The sequence below is a fragment of the Chlamydotis macqueenii genome, chromosome 1, assembly GCF_036417535.1.
Source record: "Chlamydotis macqueenii isolate bChlMac1 chromosome 1, bChlMac1.mat, whole genome shotgun sequence".
NCBI classification, from domain to species: Eukaryota; Metazoa; Chordata; class Aves; order Otidiformes; family Otididae; genus Chlamydotis; species Chlamydotis macqueenii.
In genome coordinates this window covers 114,970,740-114,992,215 of record NC_141556.1, presented here as the reverse complement: position 1 = coordinate 114,992,215, position 21,476 = coordinate 114,970,740, and the positions used below count along the sequence as shown (strand labels likewise).

Here is a 21,476-nt window from a genome sequence, read left to right as displayed (position 1 = left end):
GGTCAACAATTTTTAGCTGTTGCTGTTTATGACTAGTTTTAAAACAGGGACAGAGAATTTTTCCAATAACAAGCTTTTGAGCTCTGCCTTGTCTCGAAACAAAATGTTGAGACCCATTGCAAGGTATGGAAATTGATTCAGCCATGACCTTTTCTAAAACTCTCTCAGTCCATGATGACCCCTTTAAATGGAAACATTTGCTTGCTCAGAATGACTGGAGCTGCTTTTTCAGGTGTGCCTACTGAGGTGTGCTTTTATATTTTTGACATTTTACTTGCTGTAGAATTTTTTTTATCTTCAGAGCATGAATGGGGCTGATGCTTTGTCATAGTTGTCAGTTCAGCTCTCATCCTCCACTCCTTTCTGCAGAGCAGTCACTCACTCATGTGGCTCAGCCCTCATTTCTGTCAGAGCAACATTAACCAAGTAGTCATTTTCCTCTTACTTTCCACAGCTAAATTCAAAGTAGAGGCAGATACAGCTTTTTTCCTTCATCCTCGCAGACATCACTTTATAAAGTAAATGCTGAAAGTGAAAGATTTCCTTACATGTGTGCACTGAAGCAGGATTACTGGTTAAGTGAACATGAATGCTGGGTTCTCCCACTGACGTGCTCACATGTGGCTGGCAAAGAGTTACTCCCTGCGTGCAATAGGATGAGGTACTCTACATCTGGCATTGTTCCTCAGCTGTATCTGGTGAGACAGCCTCTGAGAGGTGTTGATATCTGTGTGAAGCAGAGCAACCCCTTAGCTCTGGCACTCACCTGGTTTCGGATAGGCAGCTTCCTGCTGACTCAGGTGGGCAATCCCAGTCATCATGGGGGCAGATGTAGCGCCCGTGCAGAAGAAAGGTCAGGTCTGCCACTGACCAGGACTAAGCAGCCTTTGGCTGACCCAAGCTGCTGCGGTGGATTCACTATCTGGCTGCGTAACTGAGGAGGACGGGAGGGAGGTAAAAGGGAGGACTCAAAAATTTAAGCTTTGTCCATGTATGTGCTACCAGCAGCCTACCTTGAAAGCCAGTGCTCGTTTTCATGCTTAGCAATAATAGCCTCATTTCTGGAGCGTCATTTGTATCTTGAGTTAGCATCGATTATTTTCCTTCCCTTGTAGATTCCTATGGTTAATTTGTTTTTAAAATGTTGTACAGTACTTACTTTATTTAAATGAATCATCTGGCAAACAGGTTCTTCATCAAACTTGTCACTTACTCTACTGTTTCTCTTTTAACCTGGACCTTACAATAAATTCTGTTCTTAACAGTAAGTCATCAGCAGAACATGGGAGAAGAGAAACTGTTTACTAAATTGCTAGATTTCATTAAGGATAGGTGGATGAAAATACAACAGCACAGAACAGACAGATTTTATCTGCTGTCTTGCTTGTGATGCAAATTTATAGACTGATTCAACTGTTTTTCGTACATAGGTCCCAACAGAAAAATCAAGCTTGAATAAGTAGCAGTTCAAGGTTTTCATAATGCAGCTGTCCCAGACTTCACTCACAATAAGCAACAATTTCCTCCATAAACTATCTCATGGACTTTGTTCATGAGCAGCAGGGCACTGCTCTTTGTGCTTACTTCAGAGTTTAATCAGGCGAACATTCAGTCAAGTAAACATTTACTGACTTGGAAGAATGACTTTTGTGGTCTCAAAACTTCCTCATCCTAGCAGGGAGGGGGAGCACCAGCCTTTATAGACTCTAAATGGCACCCTATTCAACATCTCCAATTCAGTTGAACAAAATTTCCTGCATAAAATCATGAACCTCTTGACTATCTGTCCGATTTTTACACCACGCCTATCCTGAGTATCTCATCAGCAAATTAAAGCATGTAACCAAAGTTGTCTGTAAGTGCTTTACTGGTATGTTAACATGTACAAAAGAAACCTGGAAAATATCTTGAAGGGGTACTAACATGTCAGTTATACAGCTGCCTTTCAGAGACACCTATCCCAATATATTTGAGATGTACGTGATAGTGCGTATGCAGTTTTGATTAGTTTGTGTAGGAGACAAATCCATGCAAGGCTTTCTGCCTTTCCATCACTCCTCCTTTCCCTCCACTCCTTCCCTCTGCCCAGTTGTCGTAGTTCTTCTCTTCTTTAAAAGTGACCAAGCAAAAATTCTGCAAAGTTCTGCTAATGAAATATAAATAGTTCATGGATAATCATCAATTATAATTAATCTCAATTTAACAGGCAACTGATTAGAGGTCTGGAAAAAGTTCTAGTTCTAAAATGAGATAAAATGAGAAAGTGCTTGTGTATGTGTAGGTAAGAAGGTTACCTCAAGGGTGGTTGAAAGAAGTTATTTTAATTAAAAAAAAAAAGAAAGAAAAAACAAAGTAATAAAAGCACAGCTCAATAATAGTTTCTAAGATGGAGAAGATTTTTTGCCTAGATCAAATGTTAAGAGACTCATCCTGTTGGAAGTAGAGAGAGATGGTGGTCACCCTGTCTTATGAGTAAGTTATCTCAGGCCATCCATTATACTCAGTGACTTCCACTTTGCCTTACAAAACAATGTTCTGCTAATTCTAGTAAGAGTCCAAGCAAAGCACAGCAGTTGTATCTTGCTGGCCTAAGCCCAAGTTGGCACTATAACCAACTGAAGATACTTTTCTTCCTCAGGTGAAAGGAGGGAAAGCAAATTTTATTTAACCAGAAAAGTAGTAAACTTGGTGGTATCATTATTGGGATGAAGAATTATAGGATCTGAAAGAAGAGGCATGAGATTTTTTCCTTCTAGTAATCCTATAGTTTGCAAATCTGAAAAATCCTGCTGACTCTCGGCATTCCATATGAGGTTTTACATTTGTTTCCAAAACTAGTACTTAATTTTTTTTTTCCCCAGCTATTTCTGTGTGTCACAGTCTCCTGCAATTACTTGTATGTTTTATGATGGAGGGAAAAAAGAAAATCAGAACATCTTTAAGGTTCTAATACCTGCATATAGTAAATGAGAAACAGGTATAGTGAACAAGAAAATTGCTTACATTGGCAATATTGCTTAAGTCACATTAAGTTATTGTTATATATGGGTTTGAGAGATAATATAATACTGTGTATTCAAGAGTAGCTAGAGATTACATTGCCAACTTGAGTTTGATAGCCTCCAGTGTTTTCATTGCTGAGTTAAAATTCGAAACAGATTTTAATTCCACTGTGTTCCCATTTCCTGATTGTCAGCTAATGACTGCACTATTCCTACACTGGTGACATCAAAATTGCAAGAGATTGAAGTGCATCAGCTGAATACATTCTGATGCTCAGAAAATATAAAGCAATATCTAGGGCTCAAATTTTACATGGGGAAATGCGAAAATATGTAACTGAGAAATCCAAAGTATTCTCTAGTGACTTGCACTAAATGAGCAAATTATACTTGCAAAATCAAGTACTGAAGCTGGAGATTGCTGTTTAAAGGCACTATTTTTTTTCAAATTAGCTGTGTTTGTTATGCGTTCATCAAATCCCAGTGCTCCTAGACAGTCTGAATGTGTTGTTGGCATAATAAAGTCTCTAGAGGCTAGAGGGAGTAAGCATCCCAGTATAAGTGGGACAGCCTGTTGACTTGAAACACAGCCACCTTCCCCATCTCAGAGTATATGCCAAAGCATTCAGAATGCTTCCAAAATTTATTTACAGGTTATTTACAGGTCCTCTTCTGGAAAACTTGCTTAAAGAAAAGCTCAGATTCACCTCATTTGTTTTAAAAAGAAGCAAGAAGTATATACAATTTCAGTTTGAAAGGTAGAAAATAATTTCCCCCAAATTGAGCAGTTGCCCAGCTGGGATTGCACGAAATGGGTTGGGACAAGTCTAAAGGAATGATACGAAGTTGAGATCAATTGTGCTAGATCCAGCACTGTCCTTGGAAGGAGACTTTTAAACCAGTGCCATCATGGTACTGGTAGACACTACATCACTGGAGAGATCACTCAACACTTTGGCATAGAGGTGAATTCTTCTGTGGGAGCAGTGTGTGGCTCAGTAATGTTCTTTATCAACAAGTTCAGTTCGTTCAGCAATGAGCTTTGAAAAAGTAAAAATACTCACCTGTCCCTGAGCAAACTGAGAGATGGCCAACAGTGTTGCCAAAGGTTTGTAAAAAAACAAAGCTCTACTAAGTCACCGACCTCAAGTGGAAACTTTCAGTCCATTTCTACTCAAACTCCTAACTTACTTCTGAATGTGGATCTTGTACTGTCAAGATTTGCAGAAACACTTCAGAAAACATCACCAACACATCCAAATTTCATCTCTTAACATAGATTGAATTGAAACAGAAGGAAGAAGACCTGTGAATATCACTACTTTCGTTAGTTTGGAACTTGATAGAAGTTTTCACAAGCATTTAAAAATTTTATTTTGAAAAGTCTGAATAATAAACATGCATCATCTTTCACAGATGTTTGTCTAAGCAACATTCATAATATTTAGTTAATGTACAGTGAAATCGTAGATAAAAACTAATGATCCAATATGCTTTTGATGTAGTGCTTTTAACAGCAATTTTAACTGTTTTCCTTTATGAACACTCAGATTATTATTGCTCATCGTTTGTTTTTTCTATTTGCATGTGCAGTGATGAAGAGGTGAATAATACTTCTGATTTATTTCTGTTTCAACAGGAGGGATATTTGAAACTGTGGAAAATGAACCTGTTAATATTGAAGAATTGGCTTTCAAGTTTGCAGTCACCAACATTAATAGAAACAGAACACTGATGCCTAATACCACATTAACCTATGACATCCAGAGAATTAACCTTTTTGATAGTTTTGAAGCTTCAAGAAGAGGTAATTTTCTCAATTACTGTGTCTGTAACATACAAGTTCTATATTACCTTTCGCCAGTCTGGTCTCCTTTTTTGCTCAGATTGTAACATGTATATATGAACAGTAACATAAAACTCATCTTTCAAAGTTATTTGAACTAAGAATGAAGCTGAACTTGGACTTGTCATCCAGTTTCTGATAAAACACCTACATACTGTCTGCATGCTAAGAGCCCCAGATGGAAGGTGGCAAGTCCAACCCATTTTTCTTTCAAAAAAATAGATTTGCCACCTGGAATTCTGCAGAATATGATCACAGACTAACAGGGAGCACAGTGGGATGTCACAACCCATAATTGGCACACACACACAGATATCCGTTATTCGTAACAAATTATTTCTATTGTACTTTAAAGAACAGAGGCCAATAGTCTCCCTGTCCTGAAATATTAATGTTTCAGAGGGTTAGAGACAAAAGCAAATTTCTCTGTTATAAACAACTGTAAGAACTGGAGTGGACAAGTTTGGATTATTTTTTGCCTTATTTTTTGTTTTTCTCAGAGAGAAAAATTACTTGCAGACCAAAACAGAAAGGGGAAAAAAAGTCACAATTCTCCTTATGCAAGGTGTATTTCTTCACCTCTAGGATACAACCTTGAAGTTTGCTAAAATTTTATATATAGCAATCTAGTTCCTGGAATTATGTGGTGTGCACACAATCTCATACAAACAAGTCCAGAATAAGATCCATAAGGCACTAAGGCTTTGCAGGTGTGTTTTGCAGCTCACTATAACATCTGTCACTGTAAATGGTATGAGATATGCTTGCTATAAGGCAAAAGATGTGTCTGCTATAAGGCAAATGAAGGCTGGAAAATAAACCTGCTTCACATCATGAATTGTGCTAGACTGCTGATAAGCTGTCGGCATCCACACATCTAAGTTATTAAATTCTCCTTGTAGTACTTCAGTTACTAAACATTGGAAAAAAGGAGAACATTTTCAAAGAACATCAAAAATAGCTTTGAATTATCTTTATTGCATTCTTTTTCAAATATCAAATATATACTGGAACTATATACTGTCAGAAATCAAGTATGCTGGATTTATAATCCATAAAATCCAGACTGAGACAGGATTTTAGATTGCCTGTAGAGTGAGAATCTCTTCTGTGACTATTGTGGAAGTACTGTCTCCACTGAATCTGTAGGAAGGAGTTAATCATAAATATTTCTGTAAATCTACATGCAAGGAAGCCACGCAGACAGTTGTAATTTCTTCTTATAATGAATTATTACTTATGCAATTTGTACATTAAAACCTGTGATCCTTTAGGAAGGATTCTGAATTAAACCTCGAAAGCCTATGATTTTTAGGCTATCTGTAAAACAGTTCTTTGTAGACTGAAAACAGAAAATAATTGATTTTCTATTATATTCTATTATTATCAGAGAGTTAAATATTAATTTAAAAAATCTCAGCTCATTGTGGATGTTTGTGTACTTAGTACTTCACCCAATCACAGTAATTTCTAAATTTCTTACAACAAACTACCTTGCAAAGAGCAGAGCATTGCAACTCTGTGCAAGCCTTCATCCCAGTCGATAAACCTTATTAGAAACAATGGCAGTAAATTTTACTAATAGACAAAAATAATTAGTATTACTTCATCATCTTCCTGTTAGCTTGAAAAGACATAGGAGCAAAAGAAAAATGAAAAGACACGTACAGGAGGGCTTCTTTTGGCTGAGATATAGGCACAAGGAGAAAGAAGCCTTTGTTGATACTAGCATTTGACTGATTTGGAAAAGGTATTAAAATGTCAATGTGTGTTGGTTCTTTATTTTCCTGAGTCGTTACTGAGGGCTTTAGGCTTTACTGTCTGTTTTGTAAACACAGATTATGGAGCACCATGAATCATAGTGTCCTTTCTGTTTATATTCCTTCAGTAGCCTGAAATTAAAGCAACTCACATGGGTAGAAGCTTATCAGTCATGGAGGGAATCCGTATAGAGTCTGTTGTGACTCCATGAACACATTTCCTGACATGCTGCCATGAAACTTAATTCATGTGACGTCCGTTTGGCAAGCCCATAGCCAGAAAGCTCCTGGTTTCTCCAGGATAATGCCATTCTGAGAAAGGCAATTTAGGAATAAATGTGATCTGAAGGTGAGAAGTTGTTTTGTTTTTTATTTGTAGCAAGCAGTTTCTAGGATGTAGTGCTGATCAGTAAAGCAACTTTCAGGCACTATTTGCAAATCTCTCTGTGTTTGGGAGCAACATGGTTTCCCATTCTCTCTTTGATATGATGGGGATGGATGGAGAATAAACGATCTCAGTAAACTTCTCACAAGTTACTTGCTTTTGCCAACTAACATCTTCTTCCTCTCCCTTCCTCTCCCCCTCAGCATGCGACCAGCTTGCTCTTGGCGTAGCTGCTCTGTTTGGACCTTCCCACAGCTCCTCCGTCAGCGCAGTGCAGTCCATTTGCAATGCGCTTGAAGTCCCACATATTCAGACTCGATGGAAGCACCCTACAGTGGATAACAAAGATGCATTTTATATCAACCTCTACCCAGACTATGCAGCCATCAGCAGAGCAGTTTTGGATCTTGTCCTATACTACAACTGGAAAATAGTAACAGTAGTGTATGAAGACAGCACAGGTAAGTAGTACTGGTGCACTGCAGATCATGTACTTCTGTTCATGTACGTACATTAATAAATTCTCTGAGAGTGCCTGTGATAGTTCAGTTTGGCATACTTACATCATTTTTCCCCAGAATACAGAAGAAAAAGGTCTCTTAAGCCTTAGCTATCCTTCCTCTGCTCATTTCATCAGACCTTAAGAAGTCACTAGAAGGTAGCTCCTGGATTCTGAATACTCAGTCATGTTTTGCTTCCTATTTGTGGAACAAATAACACAGCTTCAAATTAATAAATATTTTAGTGGGAGGCTGATTAGGAATTCCTCCTCTCAACGAGAGGCTGATCTTAAAAGAGACACATCTACAAACCAAAAGTTCAAACTGCAGCGTTTTTAACGTAGAGACTAGCTTGTTCTTTGAAACTGTCTCAGAAACAGTCAACTCACTTGTCGACTGGCTATCAAAGACTGAATCTGAAAATTGCAATTTTTGTAAATGTTTACGCCTGGCACTCTTAACTCAGAGAAGAGCATTCATTCTTTGTGACAAAAACCTCCCCCTGGGGCATGCAGTAGTCATAGCTGTCCAGTGACATACCATGGACAATCTGTAACATGTCCCTTTTTATTCACCTAAAAACAACAACAACAAAAAAGAGAATAATAAACTCATTCCTGGGAACAAATGACTTAAAGGCTTATCAAAGACTAAGACTTTGGTTTTTAATACGTAGAGACTGTGGAAAGTGTTGATGTTATAAGCAAGTCCAAGCCACTGTTGCATGTCTTTCCATACCTAGACTTTACGTATCTGCCTCTGTAGCTGATACCATAAATTGTATCAACAGCCGGAATATTTCAGGCAGCATTGTTTCCCTCAATGGAGTGGGAAGATATTGTTTCTGAGAAATGTCTTAGCTGCTCTGGTCATTGAGAGAACTGCGTACCTAAACTGCTCTCAGAAGGAGTCCTGTCCAGCAGGATCATACACCAGAATTTATTCCAAGCATGACAGCAGCGAACGTAATCTCCCCTACATTGTAGACTCAGTCATGGATTAAGGGTCCATAACCCGACTTCACAAGGAAGGTTTGTATGTGAACAAACCATTAACAGCTCAGAGATTTCTGTAAGTCTCCCATCAAAGCACTGGAAATGCTAAGCAAGGCCTGCCAAGTGATTGGTTTTCGCAGAGCACAAAGTTTAAGGTAAACACACATCCCAAGCAGCAGAAAAGATTTTCTTGGAGACATCAAATCTGTAGAGATGAAGAATATAGAGCCAACTAAATAAGACTTACACTGACAGTTATTCCACTGCAAAGCCCTACTATAATTCTTCAACACTAACTTTTTATGGTAAAGGTGTAGCTGAACCACATGCATTTCTGAAAAATCCTGTTATGTATGAGTGGCCATTGGTGCAAATTAAGCACTTCCCTGTCAACCCTACACTGCGACTTGCATTCCCCTTTCTCTTCCATTGCCCACAGAAATATAGCACCTTCTAGAGCTCTGCAGATGTGCAGGTAACATTTAAATTTATTCTTTGATAATGACATAAAACAAACCTGGATAAGCCATCAGCTCAGGCATCTGCCTAAGCCTTTAAAAGGAGAATGCAGAAAAAAAAATCATGCCTGAAAGACAGAATTCTGCTAAAAAAAAATTTCCCAAACTCAATTTAAATCTAAAAATGCTGTGTTTATTTCTGCACTGCTGAGAGCACAAAAGAAGCATGTTTCCTCCTGGATCCAAGAGGCAGGTCTCAGTGCCAATGTCCAATATTCTGCTCACCTTGGACTCAGAGAGTACATCAGAGGGCTGGAGGTAGAAGAGAAAGAACAAGTCAGGCTGGGCTTACTGCAGCGATCTTCTTGCATTTCCATTATGATGGGCTACCTCAGCAGGATTTCTGCTGGACTTCTAGCACTGTGTCCCAAAATATACTCGTGGATAAAAAAGTAGAAGTCTTTTTCAGCCTACCCTGTTATCAAATTAACACACACGTACACACCACTAAGTGCTGTGTACGTGTTCAGGTACAAAAATGACTGATATTAAAGAGACTTCATTTGCAGAGATATTTACAAAGTAAATTAATCATCAATCATCTTATTAACTTGGAGTCAGGAAAGTAAACAGGTCAGCTTTGATCAATATAAATAGTCTTTGGATTTCAGGTTAGAGTAACACTCAAGCTCTTTTTATTTCTCATCTCTCACGTTTGACATTGTTACACTACAAGAAGAAAAAACATATTAACTGATTTTTTTTTTTCTTAGAGACTAATTGTATGTGAAGAGCAACTTCATTCCTACACAAATAGTGGACTCATAGCTGTACCAGTGAAGTTCCAGTGATCCACACCCAGATTGTTCAGGTTGAGATTAGCCCTGCTCCAGGTTAAAAGTCTATTTTGAAGTTTGAGTGTGGAAAATCCTGCTTTCATCCTTCACACTACAGCACCGTTCCAAGCCCACATGCCATCATGGCCAACTCCAGTGCAGAGGCCGCATACTGTGACAGTTTGCCAAGCTGTAGTTGCCCACATCCTGTAGTTACAGTTTTCACTACTACATGGGCACATCCATCAATGGAAATGCAGTTACGAGTCTGAACTGAGCAATGTTTAAAAATCCAGGTCATCTGAGTGAGCTCATGTTTCCAAATGATCCAATTCACTTGTGTCTACCCTTCTTATCTCAAATGCTATTTAAGATGCTGCCAGTTTTTGTCATCCGAATGTTTTTCAGCCATAACTTTTTTCAGTCAATGATTTTGGAGTGCATACAAAGACAAGAGCACTACAAATGTCTGAACAGCTTAGCACCAGCCTTCACAGACTGCCACTGCTTAATAAGGCTTTCTCATTGACATCTGTTTTCTGAGATCTGGCAAATTATTTTTTTATAGTCACACATTTTTCATGAGCTGGTTGTATGATATATGAAGATGGACACTTCCCGGGGGCAAGTGCTTTACATCTGGGAAGCTACCTGTGCCAGCAGAACTTGTAACACCAAACAAAGGTCCTTGATGTGATACAGACCTATCTTTCTGTGACAGCTTAATACCTCTTTTATTATAGTCCCAAGTTTTCGTTCTTCAGTATTTTATCACCATATCAGCTTTACTCTTAGCTTGTCCAGTGCTTACACTGGGGTAAACCATTCTATGTTATCTCACATACCCTTTCTGGTATTGATGAAACATTGGCACTTTTTTTTCAATTTTTTAGAATTCATTCAAGTTTCCAGTATTTATCACCTTAGTTCTTGAGTGTTAGTAATGTGCTCATCTATAGGACTGTCAACAATAAGCAAATTTTATACAAGCAGATCTAGAAAACCTGCAACCAATAGTGCTAAAAATTACGTTTGGAATAGGAAGTACTTACTCGTCCTACCTCTTATTAAATATCATGTTAAATTGTATCAAATGCACCGTATTAGACAACTTTACTCTCTCCTCCAAAGTGATATACAGAAGCTATAAAGCTAGTATTTTGTTCCTAAAATACATTTGGAAAATTTCATTATGTTTCCTGAGTTGAGCTGATCAGATTTTTACCCTTTTGTCTCTTAGACTTCAATATAAACAAGAACAATAGAACACACTGCAGCTGATTTTTATTTCTAATTACTGTCCTTATTGTGCTATTGAAAGATGGACTTCCAGTCAAAGTAATCTTTCTTGATGATAAATTAATGGCTTCTGGCTATAGAGTAAATATTCACTTAAACATCTCATAGTTTTGTCTTTCTGAAATTCTCATCCCACTCATTAGTGCCCATGGTTTTCCAATGCCAGGTAAAAATAAGTCTCCTAAGGAAATGTATTTATTTTTCAGGTTGAGACTGCGCTCCTTTTTCTCCATATTAAGCATAATCCATGTTATGTTCAAAGTCCTCAGGCCATAATCAGCCTTCATACTGATTATTAATTCCTCTTTTTTTTTTGTCAATGTATTACAAAAGAGTTAGTTTATACCAAGTGCAATGCCTTTGTGTAAGGCAAAAAGTTGTCTCCTGAAGTTTAAAAATTATCTAACGAAGCCTTGCAATAGACTGCATGATACACTGAGCATGCATTTCCCAAACTTAGGTACCATAAATTATGGTTTATCTTTCCACATGCTAAGATTGGGTAGATATACTGTTCTCTGGTTTAATTTAGTGGTTTGTAATAGATCTCGTCCAATATCCCACTTTTGCACTTTGTTATTTGGCACATTGATCTGTAACAGACACATCACTTTTTCTCAGTTATCAACAACTCAAACAAAAGGAATAACACTGCCTTCAGTGCAGGTTTGACTCTGCTTTTGATCTGTCTTCCCTGAATTCAATATTTTTAACATAGTAGGTGCTGAGAAGGGCAACTACATCAAATTCCTCATCTTCTGTGAATATTCCTAACTTTCCCCACTTGTTAGCCTACTCTCCCAGCATTTGTTTAAGGCTCAGGGGAACCATATATTTTTGTCATATGAGTTCAATTAGTTTGCACAGGGCAGAATTTGAGTTCCTACTGAATATGCTTTCTTTGAACTTGCGGTGACAAGAGATATGTAACTTTACTAAACCTAACACAGTTTTCTACTAAGAAGGAATACTTTCTCCCAAAGCAGTAAAAGAATTTCTTCAATTTTAAGTATGGCTGAATTACATATACATTTTTTTAATTAAAAAAAAAGAAAAGAGAAATGAGGAGATGAACACTTTCTACCAACACATATTACTACACTGACTGCCAACGTGTATGCCTGTTGGAACATTGTGTTTATGTTAGGCATGCTTGGACTCCTAAATACATCACATAGAACTTGCAGTAGTTTTAGACATCATGAAATTATATTAAATATTCAAAGATTTTCACATATTTTAACATTTTACTCAAGTGTCGGAGCAAACCATTTCTCTTGATCAAACCACTAGCTGAAGTTGGAAATCCAACCCAAAAGCCTACTGCATCCATCAGGGTTAGAGACTACAAGATACTTCCTCAACAATACAGAAAAGTCCCAACTTTGTTTCCAAAGGAAAAGGGAAAGTGTTTAGATGGCTGGATGAAAGGTAGCAGAATGCAGTAGGCCAAGAAAGTTAGTGAAACAAGTCTGGTTTCCATCCTTGCAGATTTTGTTTCAAAGCCCTACATTGAACCGTTCCTCTCTATAGTACTGGCTAACACTCTCTCCAGGCCCTTCACCATTCACACTGAGCCACCCCACCTTCCACTTGGACGGACTCTGCAACTTCTTTCCTACTCCAGCTCCTGCTCCAGTGCAGTCCTGCTTTGCTGTTCAGGTCACATCACCCACTTTGCAGAGAGGAGGCCCATGCCCAGGATGTGTGACTTCTGAACCCTTCCTGGCTTGGCTGCTACTTTCTTCCCATGGGCAAATCCGTGATGCCTCCTGCCTACCGCAGGCTGAGCTCCAGATGGTCTCACCAAGCGAGAGAAAGTGAGACTGCTCTAAGCAACTGCACTTGCCCAAGCCTTCCCCACTCACTCAGGAGTCAGACTAAGCACTTCACATTTAAGATTTGTCTCAAATCAAGACTTGGTGATATCATGTCCAAGGGTTTGGATTTGCTGAGCAGGAGGAAGAGGAAGGAGAGCACTGGTGGCTATTCCCCTGTGCTATTAATTATGCAGTCAGTTGATTCAGGCTTTTGCCTGGTCCTCCAGAAAAATAACTGCAGTTCTTCTCGCTGCTTCTGTGATTTCTTCAGTACATTATAGCTAGGGTTTACCTTCACTTCATGTGGCAGTAGGAAGTGATGGGAAGTGCAAGGTCCAAGTCTCATGCAACTGAAGCAGATATTTTAAGGCACACAGCATTTTCCTTCCCCCAAAAAGGAGATTAAGTTGGGTGGGCAAATCCTTTTCTTCTGCTCTTTACCACACTTACACTTAAGTGCTTTTTGTTGCTGGGACGAGAAACAACAGTACTTAATCTGAGGCTGCGGATAAGAGGCAAGATTCCCCGTATGCTGGACTGTTCCTCCCAAATCTCAGTTTTCCCTCTAAAAGACGTCATTCTTTATAGTGGCCAAGGCACTGCAATCAAGGGCTGAACGCTTGAGTGCATGGTACAACCAAACTACAGCCAGATTGCATAAACTCCTCTACTCATTAGTCAGTGCTGGAAGCATGTGCCCCATTCTCATAATAATGAGCTCAAATTGTTTCATATTTACACAGACTGGCTTCCAGCCATGTTCTGATCTCACGGCGTGTGCAGTAATTTACATTTGAATACTCATAACGCTTAATATTCTATATTGATTGTTGATACTTGAAAACCTGCAAAGAACAGACCCAGCATTGCAGGCAGAGGGAAAGATCTGTTGTTTGAAAACACATTGCCAGAACTTGAATGAAAGCCAACAGTCCTCTACATAGCAATCACTCGCTAACCTCAGAAGAAACAGGGATGCTTCATCATGCCTTATATGTACCATTGGACCATTCAACCAAGGACATTCATGCACAAGACAAATATATCCCCACTCCCGGCAGGAAAGTGATTAGTTTTTTCATATTAATAATTTGTTTGATTTTTGTTTAAGAAGTGTTTCTTGTCTGTGTTCTCTCTCTCTTTAAGGCAGCCTTTTACTTTCACTCAGCAGAAGATCACGAGTTTTTTGTGGGTAAATTACATTCGTGGATAATGAGAAAGAGACTGTAATCACACACCTCAAAGAACTCTTAACTGTCTTACTTAGGTTTTGGAGGCAGTACAAATTACACAGGAGTGCTGAATTAGCTAGTAGAATTGCACTGGGTTTAAATACTTGGACAAATCTTCAACTGGTTGAGCTCCACTGACTTCAAATAAGCCATGTAGATTTGTACCAGCCAAAGACATAGTCTTAGAAATCATGTTTTTGTGTTTACAGACAAAGAGCTGGATGTCAAAATATTTCAGTTCTTCATAAAATCTCAGGCTTGCTGAGTGACCTTACGCAAGTCACTATGCCTTCAGGCTTTTTGTCTCTAAACTGATGATAAGAAAAATTTAAGGCTCCTCCTCCAGGGTATTGCAGTGTATACTGAAATGAGGACAATGAGAGCCATATGGATAGCTATTAAAAATAATTACTGGTTAAGTGCCACTCAGGTTAACCACTGGCTTCTCAGTGACACACAATGGAGGTGCAGGCCATTGAACATTTTTGTCCCTCTGTCACCCCTCATCTTCTCATGCTTGACATTAGGTAGGAAAGTTAGTAAGGAGGTTTCTTCGGTTCTGTATTCTTGATGTTAAATACTGAAATAATAATTAGCTGCCAAGGAAGAAGCATTATATCCTTTTTGCAATAAATTGTAGCAATACAGCATCAATACAAACATATCCTATAATAAACCAATTAAAATGTGTTTCAGAATATTTACATGTTGAATACAAGTATAAATATGAAAAGGAAAAGCTATAACAATATTATTTAGGAGACTGGCAAATATGAAGCTTTTGAGTATGTGAAATATGTTGGGACTCATAAGAAACTGTTTAGGTGACAATAAATACTCATTGCACAGAATGGTTAGTTGTATAATTGCATGTCATTTTTTCAGGTCTAATTCGCCTGCAAGAGCTCATCAAAGCCCCTTCTAGATACAACATTAAAATCAAAATCCGCCAACTGCCCTCTGGGAATAAAGACGCCAGGCCTTTACTCAAGGAGATGAAGAAGGGCAAAGAGTTCTACGTGATATTTGATTGCTCACATGAAACGGCAGCGGAAATCCTTAAGCAGGTAAGGGGAAGGAGTGAAAAGCACAACGTTCACTTTGTATCCTGAAAGTTGTCAGTCTCTCTGGTTTTCATCTTCTGGGAAACACTAAAACTGAGTGCATTTACCAATGAGGACATAGGCTAGTTAATACTGGGGACAGAAGTTGTTACAGAACATGCAGAAGCATCTGAGCACTCCACAAGGCTTCAGGGCTTCACAGAGCCATAAGGACAACCAGCGGTATTGATGTCTGAAGAGAAGCTCATACATATCCTGCAGAAGGAAATATGCATTTCTTTTTAACACTTCAGGTTCTGCTTGGCTAGGAAGATTGTTGCATTTATTTTAGCTTGTCTTCGTCTAATTAATACTGTTTTTATGTCTTCCCCCTCAAAAAAAAAGAGCGAGCTTATTTTGGAGTGCTTAGGAAGTGGCTCACATAGAGCTATTGCCTCCCCAGAGGCTGCACATCAGGTTCAATGCTGACTACAGTTACAACAGAGCACTAATCCACTGCAGACTAGAGCGTAACTCTGCATTCACATCCGTGTAATCATGCAAAATTTGGTCTGCTGGCTCTACCTCATTACATTTTAAACTCTGGTACAGCAAGAAGGTGGAACAGAGAAAGTACCAGAAGAAAAACCTGTACTTTAAAACATGAAGAGAGGCTATTGTGCAAGGATTGACATAGCCCTGACCTAAGCGTGGGAGTTGGACAGTCACACAAGGCAAGGACAAATGCCACAAAGCCTGGTGTTAATGGGCTGGGGCGTTACCAGGGGCACAAAAAGAGAGGTGTAAATTAGAATTTACTGTTGTCACTTTCAATATATTTCTAGACAATCAAAGTTTAAAGCACCGGCTCCTGCAATTCATTGACCTATAGACAATAATATCAAGCAAGTAAAACATTGTGAATGGTGTTTCTCTTTTTGCTGTGATTGTAGGGATGAGCGGTTTTTTGCTTTTACTGTCAGTCATTCTGACACTGATCCCAGAAGACCATCAGAGAGGTTCCACTGATCTAAATGAACATATACGGGCTATTCCATAAAGATTAAAACCTATGCTTCCATCTGGGAATATTTTGCTGAAATATTAAAGTTATGTAGAATAGTATTCTGTATCAAAGTAAGTGAGACAACTTACTGATTGCATTAATCTGCAAAGCCCAAAACCATCCTCCTCAGACTGGAGAGTCTTGGTCCTGTGAATACAGATGTGCAGGATGGTGTCCTAAATCAAATGTTACTCAGCTGAAAACAGCACACAAGTTCCCGTGAGCTGATAGAGTTAGATTTATTGGGAATGTTGGCCCCTACTAGATTTTAGGGTTTTCTTGGTACATGTTATGTATTTAAGCTACAGCAGGGTCAGATGCAGGCATGATGTTGGGAATGTGAGGGAAGAGCAAGGGGCGGGTGCACAATCAAGCAACTACTCTCTTGCGTGATGGGGAGAGCACTGTAGCAAACAGCAGGAATTGGGAAGGGGGGGTGGACAGCTGCTGTCCCCTCACTCTACTTCCTGTAGGGCTGCCCAAAAGCACTAAAACATGACAAGCTGCTCCAATATGAGATTTGTGGGGGAAGAGTCAAACTGACAGCACTAATTTTAAAGAGTCTGCAAGAAGAAAGTGCAGATGTCTGGCACACTGCAGGAGGCACAAAGCTTCAAATATACCAGGCTGAGTATGAAAAAAAAAAAAAAAAAAAAAGAAGAAAAATAACCTTAGTGTCAAAAGAAGAAGAGGAAGTGCTAAAAGATGCACTAAGACAGGGCAAAGTGGCAGAATGGTTTGTGTGGGAAATGGATCAGGGAGGCAACTGACAGGCTGCAGATACAGATGATGCTATACAATGCCTTAAGAACTCAGAGAAAGATGGGGAATGGCAGTGTGGAAGGAAACAGGGAAATTATGAGAGGCACACCTGTGGGTTAGAGCTGCAGGAACTAAAGCAACATAAATATAGCCTAGGAAGAAAGAGAAAATGGCTTTTATGTGAGATAGTTCTGTGGTTGAATCTAGATGCTGGCAGCGGTAACTCAGGTGTTGAAGTTTCTCACTGTCAAAGGCGGCTGTGAAATGGGAAGGTGTGGAGGGCTCTGAATTCAAGCGTGACTCATCTGATTGTAGGTTAGCTACATGAAGTACCGTGGTTTGCATTCTCATCACTGCACACAAAAATCCCTATATAATTTTACACTGAATAAAAACAAGATATTAAAAAGAATACTATAGAATTTATTTTAAGAAAACTCTGCAATGTTAGTAAAGAATACTTTTGACTTTGTAAATGATCCAATAGATATTATGGGAAAAATACATATCACTGTTAAATTATATAAGATTTCTAATAGGAGCAGGAATCAGAGCCAAAAGCCACCTAAATTTGTTCCCAAAGCAACAATTTCTTGTCTGCCTACTATATTTACAATAATGTAGCAGATGTTTAGTAGCCCATACAGGAGAAGATAAATAAAGGAAGTGGAGATTTGTAGCAGGTTGGGTGGTGGAGGGCATTTTACAGATTAAAACTGCAGCAAGGTCTCACAGGCACCTACCCACCATTGCTTATGCTCAGTTCCTGTGTCTGAGCCTGCTCAGATTCCACCATCTCATTTGGACAACCCACAGCCAAGGTCAGCAACATCCCTCAACTCCTCCAAGCCCCTGGGAAAGAGGCAAGAGGCCACCTCTCCCCTGCCCTGGCTGTGTTTCCCTGCTGTGGGGCAGTGAGGCCATACCACCAGCAGCATCTCTGCGGCCAGTCGCCAGCTGGCCTCTGAATTGAAGGCACAGGCAGGGCCGAAAAGCCGCTGCCCTTCATCCAGTGGTGCCGGTGCTGCCGGGGCTGTCAGGGGCAGCAATGGCTATGCAAGCAGGGGCTGCTTGCGCCAGTGCTCAGGGGGCATCAGCTGTGGTACGGCTTGTTTCTTAGGAAGGGAGGGCAAGGGATGCCTGAAAGCTCATTCTGGGAGCGAAAGATTTAGCAGATCTGAGATTACATCCTGAAAGAATCAGAATATGGAGCTGGTTTTGGGAGTGTGGAGCTACCTGACCCACTCACATTACTGGGCTGGGGGTCCAGAGGAGGTGACCTTTTCACTTACCTCCTTCAACTTATTGTTTACAAAACAGTGCAAAAGACAGATTTCTTCTCTTAAATGAGACTATCATTTGCTTATTTATAGCTTCAACTAAAAATACCATTGAGCCACACTTCTTCCTTTTGCACAACAAGAACAGGTGAATCAATAAGCTAATTTAAAGAAAACATAAAGCCTGCACACTGCTGAATAACCTATTCCCTAAGCTCACACATTTACCCTTTTCTCTGACATGCTGCAGAGACCCCAGGCTTTCGCAGTCCCCAGCCAGCTTAATGAGGCCTGGCCCTCTCCTCACCCAGATCCGGCAGGAGCAAGAGGAAAATGTGATTATTAATTGCTGCCTTTTCCAATGGTCACTTTGCATTTTCTCACCGTATTCCGTCACGGGGGTTGGTAACCTCATGCAGCCGGCACATGGCAGCTGAGGGAGTTTTCCAGCTCTGTTCCCTGTACCAGGTAACCACTCAAACTGGCAGCTCTGCTCCTCAAAGTGACCTGCTCCACAAAGATCAGGATATTCTGAAATTACTTGAACCTGGAGGTTATGCCAGCAGGGTTTTCAAACAAGACAAGCTGCACCAGCAGATCTGATGGAGAAAGTTACAGCTGGTCTGCCAATCACGTAGTCTACTTGAAAATCTTGGCTGCTGCCACTTTGAAATTCATGAAGACTAAACAAATCTTCTGAAAAGGAGCAAGTTCCTGTAGAGAATTAGATGCCAAAAGCAGGAGCTAAGTGCAGTTGTGGATTCTTAGGGTAAAATTCTGACCTCCAAAGTCCCGCTCGGGATCTGCTTAAGCTCTGTAGGAGCCACCCTGTTTGACTTGAGGAGTGCCTGTGCTGCTCTGCTCCAAGGGTGCCTAGCATTTCTCTCCTTTCCAAGCCTAAAAGAGTGTGAGATAATAAGGCATCCTCCAAACTTGCCGAAGACCAGCAGGATTGAATACCTTCCTTACACAAAGAATTTGGAAACACTTTCTTAGGGAAAAACCTGGTAGTTACAACATTCATCTGACATACTTTGTGGACAGAGTTTTGGTGCGCTCTCTAGACTGGGTAAGCAAGCCCACAAGTCAGTTAAATCTAGCTGTTGCAATTTGCAATCTGTTTTATGCATGAATCTTCCAATATATCCTACATATACTGTGTTTAGTCTGATATTGACTTTTTGTATGAGGAACTTAGTTCAAGAGGTTGCGTTGTTATGGTTAACCTTCGATTTATTCTTGTAACACACTGTCGTAGTTCAGCCCCAACGGGGACCAGACTACGCAGTCTCTCTCTCACTCCCCCGACTCTCCGAGAGAATAGGAGGAGATTTGACAAACAAAAGAAAACCAGGAAAAAAAAAAAAAAAAACACACACGCGGGTTGAGATTTGAACAAAAAGTAAATTTAACAGTAATGACAGAAGAAAACAATAGAGTGATGGAACACAAATACAGTATAATAGCTCACAACAGATCTCTACATCCAGTCTCTTCCAACTAGGAGGACCTCCCTTCAGCACCCTCCTCACTTATATACTGAGCATGATGTCAGATGGGATGGAATAGCCCTTTGGCTAATTTGGGTAAATTAACCCCAGCTGTTAGCTAATTAGTTAACTATCCCAGCCATAGGGGCTACCAGCTTCAGTTCTCCACCCAGCTCAGGTAAATATTAACTCTATCCTGGCCAGAACCAGGACATTATCCACCCCTTATTCCATACCATCTACATCATGCCCAGATCCTACACTTTCCAATTAATCATCAACTTTTTCTTCCTTTTATCTACTTGTAAGCAGACACACAGATGTAACTCTCTTAGTCCATGGTCCATCCTTTCAAAAGGTCTGTTGAGTTTATCCAGTCCATAACTTTGGGCTCCATCTGTCATAACAGGCTCTCAGCATAGGACAGATGACACAGTGTTTCCTCAGGTAGTCTGTCTGGTGCAAGTGACTTAGCAAGTTCATAGTCCGGAGACTGAAGATCTGTTGGCAGGTGCTAGTAGCAAAAGCCAGTTCTGGTTGCATCACTGCTGCAATTTTTCCTATTTTATTAAAGTTCATTCTTTGTTGGTATAAACGATTTTACTATAATACTTTTGACACAACATAAGTATCTCAGGGCGTGGAGCAGGAAGAAGCAAGGAGGGACACATAATAGCTAGATAACGACATACAGTACTGTATAGTAACCGACATCAAGCACTTCAAATTATTGGCTCTTTTCACCTAAAATTAGATCTCCTTGAGGTACACATCGGACTTTCCCATCCTCCTGCATTACCCACCAAGTACACCCAGGTCCTTGAGCAAAAGCAATCCCATGCATGGGTTTGCCTTTGCCCAAGGGAGAAATGACCCAGACTGTCTTCCCCAGTATATTCCTTACATGCACCACAGGGACTTTATCCCCTTCTACAGTATGTAGAAGTTCAGATTGGGCAGGGCCAGCTCGATTGGTGGACCCCCGAGTGTTGACTAGCCAAGTGGCTTTTGCTAAATGTTTATCCCAATTTTTGAAGGTTCCACCACCCATTGCTTTCAGAGTTGTTTTCAGCAGCCCATTATACCTTTCAATTTTTCCAGAGGCTGGTGCATGATAGGGGATGTGGTATACCCACTCGATGCCATGCTCTCTGGCCCAGGTATCTATGAGATTGTTTCGGAAGTGGGTACCATTGTCTGATTCAATTCTTTCTGGAGTGCCATGTCGCCATAAGACTTGTTTCTCAAGGCCCAGGATGGTGTTTCGGGCAGTGGCATGGGGTACAGGATATGTTTCCAGCCATCCAGTGGTTGCTTCCACCATTGTAAGTACATAGCGCTTGCCTTGGCGAGTTTGTGGGAGTGTAATGTAATCAATTTGCCAGGCCTCTCCATATTTATACTTCAGCCATCGTCCTCCATACCACAGAGGCTTTAACCGCTTGGCTTGTTTGATTGCAGCACATATTTCACATTCAAGGATAACCTGTGCAATAGTGTCCATGGTTAAATCCACCCCTCGATCACGAGCCCATTTGTATGTTGCATCTCTCCCCTGATGGCCTGAGGTATCATGGGCCCACCGAGCTAAAAATAGTTCACCCTTATGCTGCCAGTCCAGATCCACCTGAGCCACTTCAATTTTAGCAGCTTGATCCACTTGCTGGTTGTTTTGATGTTCTTCAGTGGCCCGACTCTTGGG

General features: G+C 40.1%; 1 protein-coding gene across 2 annotated transcripts in view; it reads left to right on the top strand.

The window, feature by feature from the left end:
• The window catches only part of GRIK1 (glutamate ionotropic receptor kainate type subunit 1), a 175,697-nt gene that overhangs the window by 85,267 nt on the left and 68,954 nt on the right, over positions 1-21,476 (top strand). For both annotated transcript variants that reach the window (XM_086764442.1, XM_086764448.1), the window contains exons 2-4: positions 4,642-4,809; positions 7,197-7,454; positions 15,019-15,200. In XM_086764442.1, the coding sequence (XP_086620568.1) occupies positions 4,642-4,809; positions 7,197-7,454; positions 15,019-15,200 (608 nt within the window). The remainder of the gene's footprint in view (positions 1-4,641; positions 4,810-7,196; positions 7,455-15,018; positions 15,201-21,476) is intronic.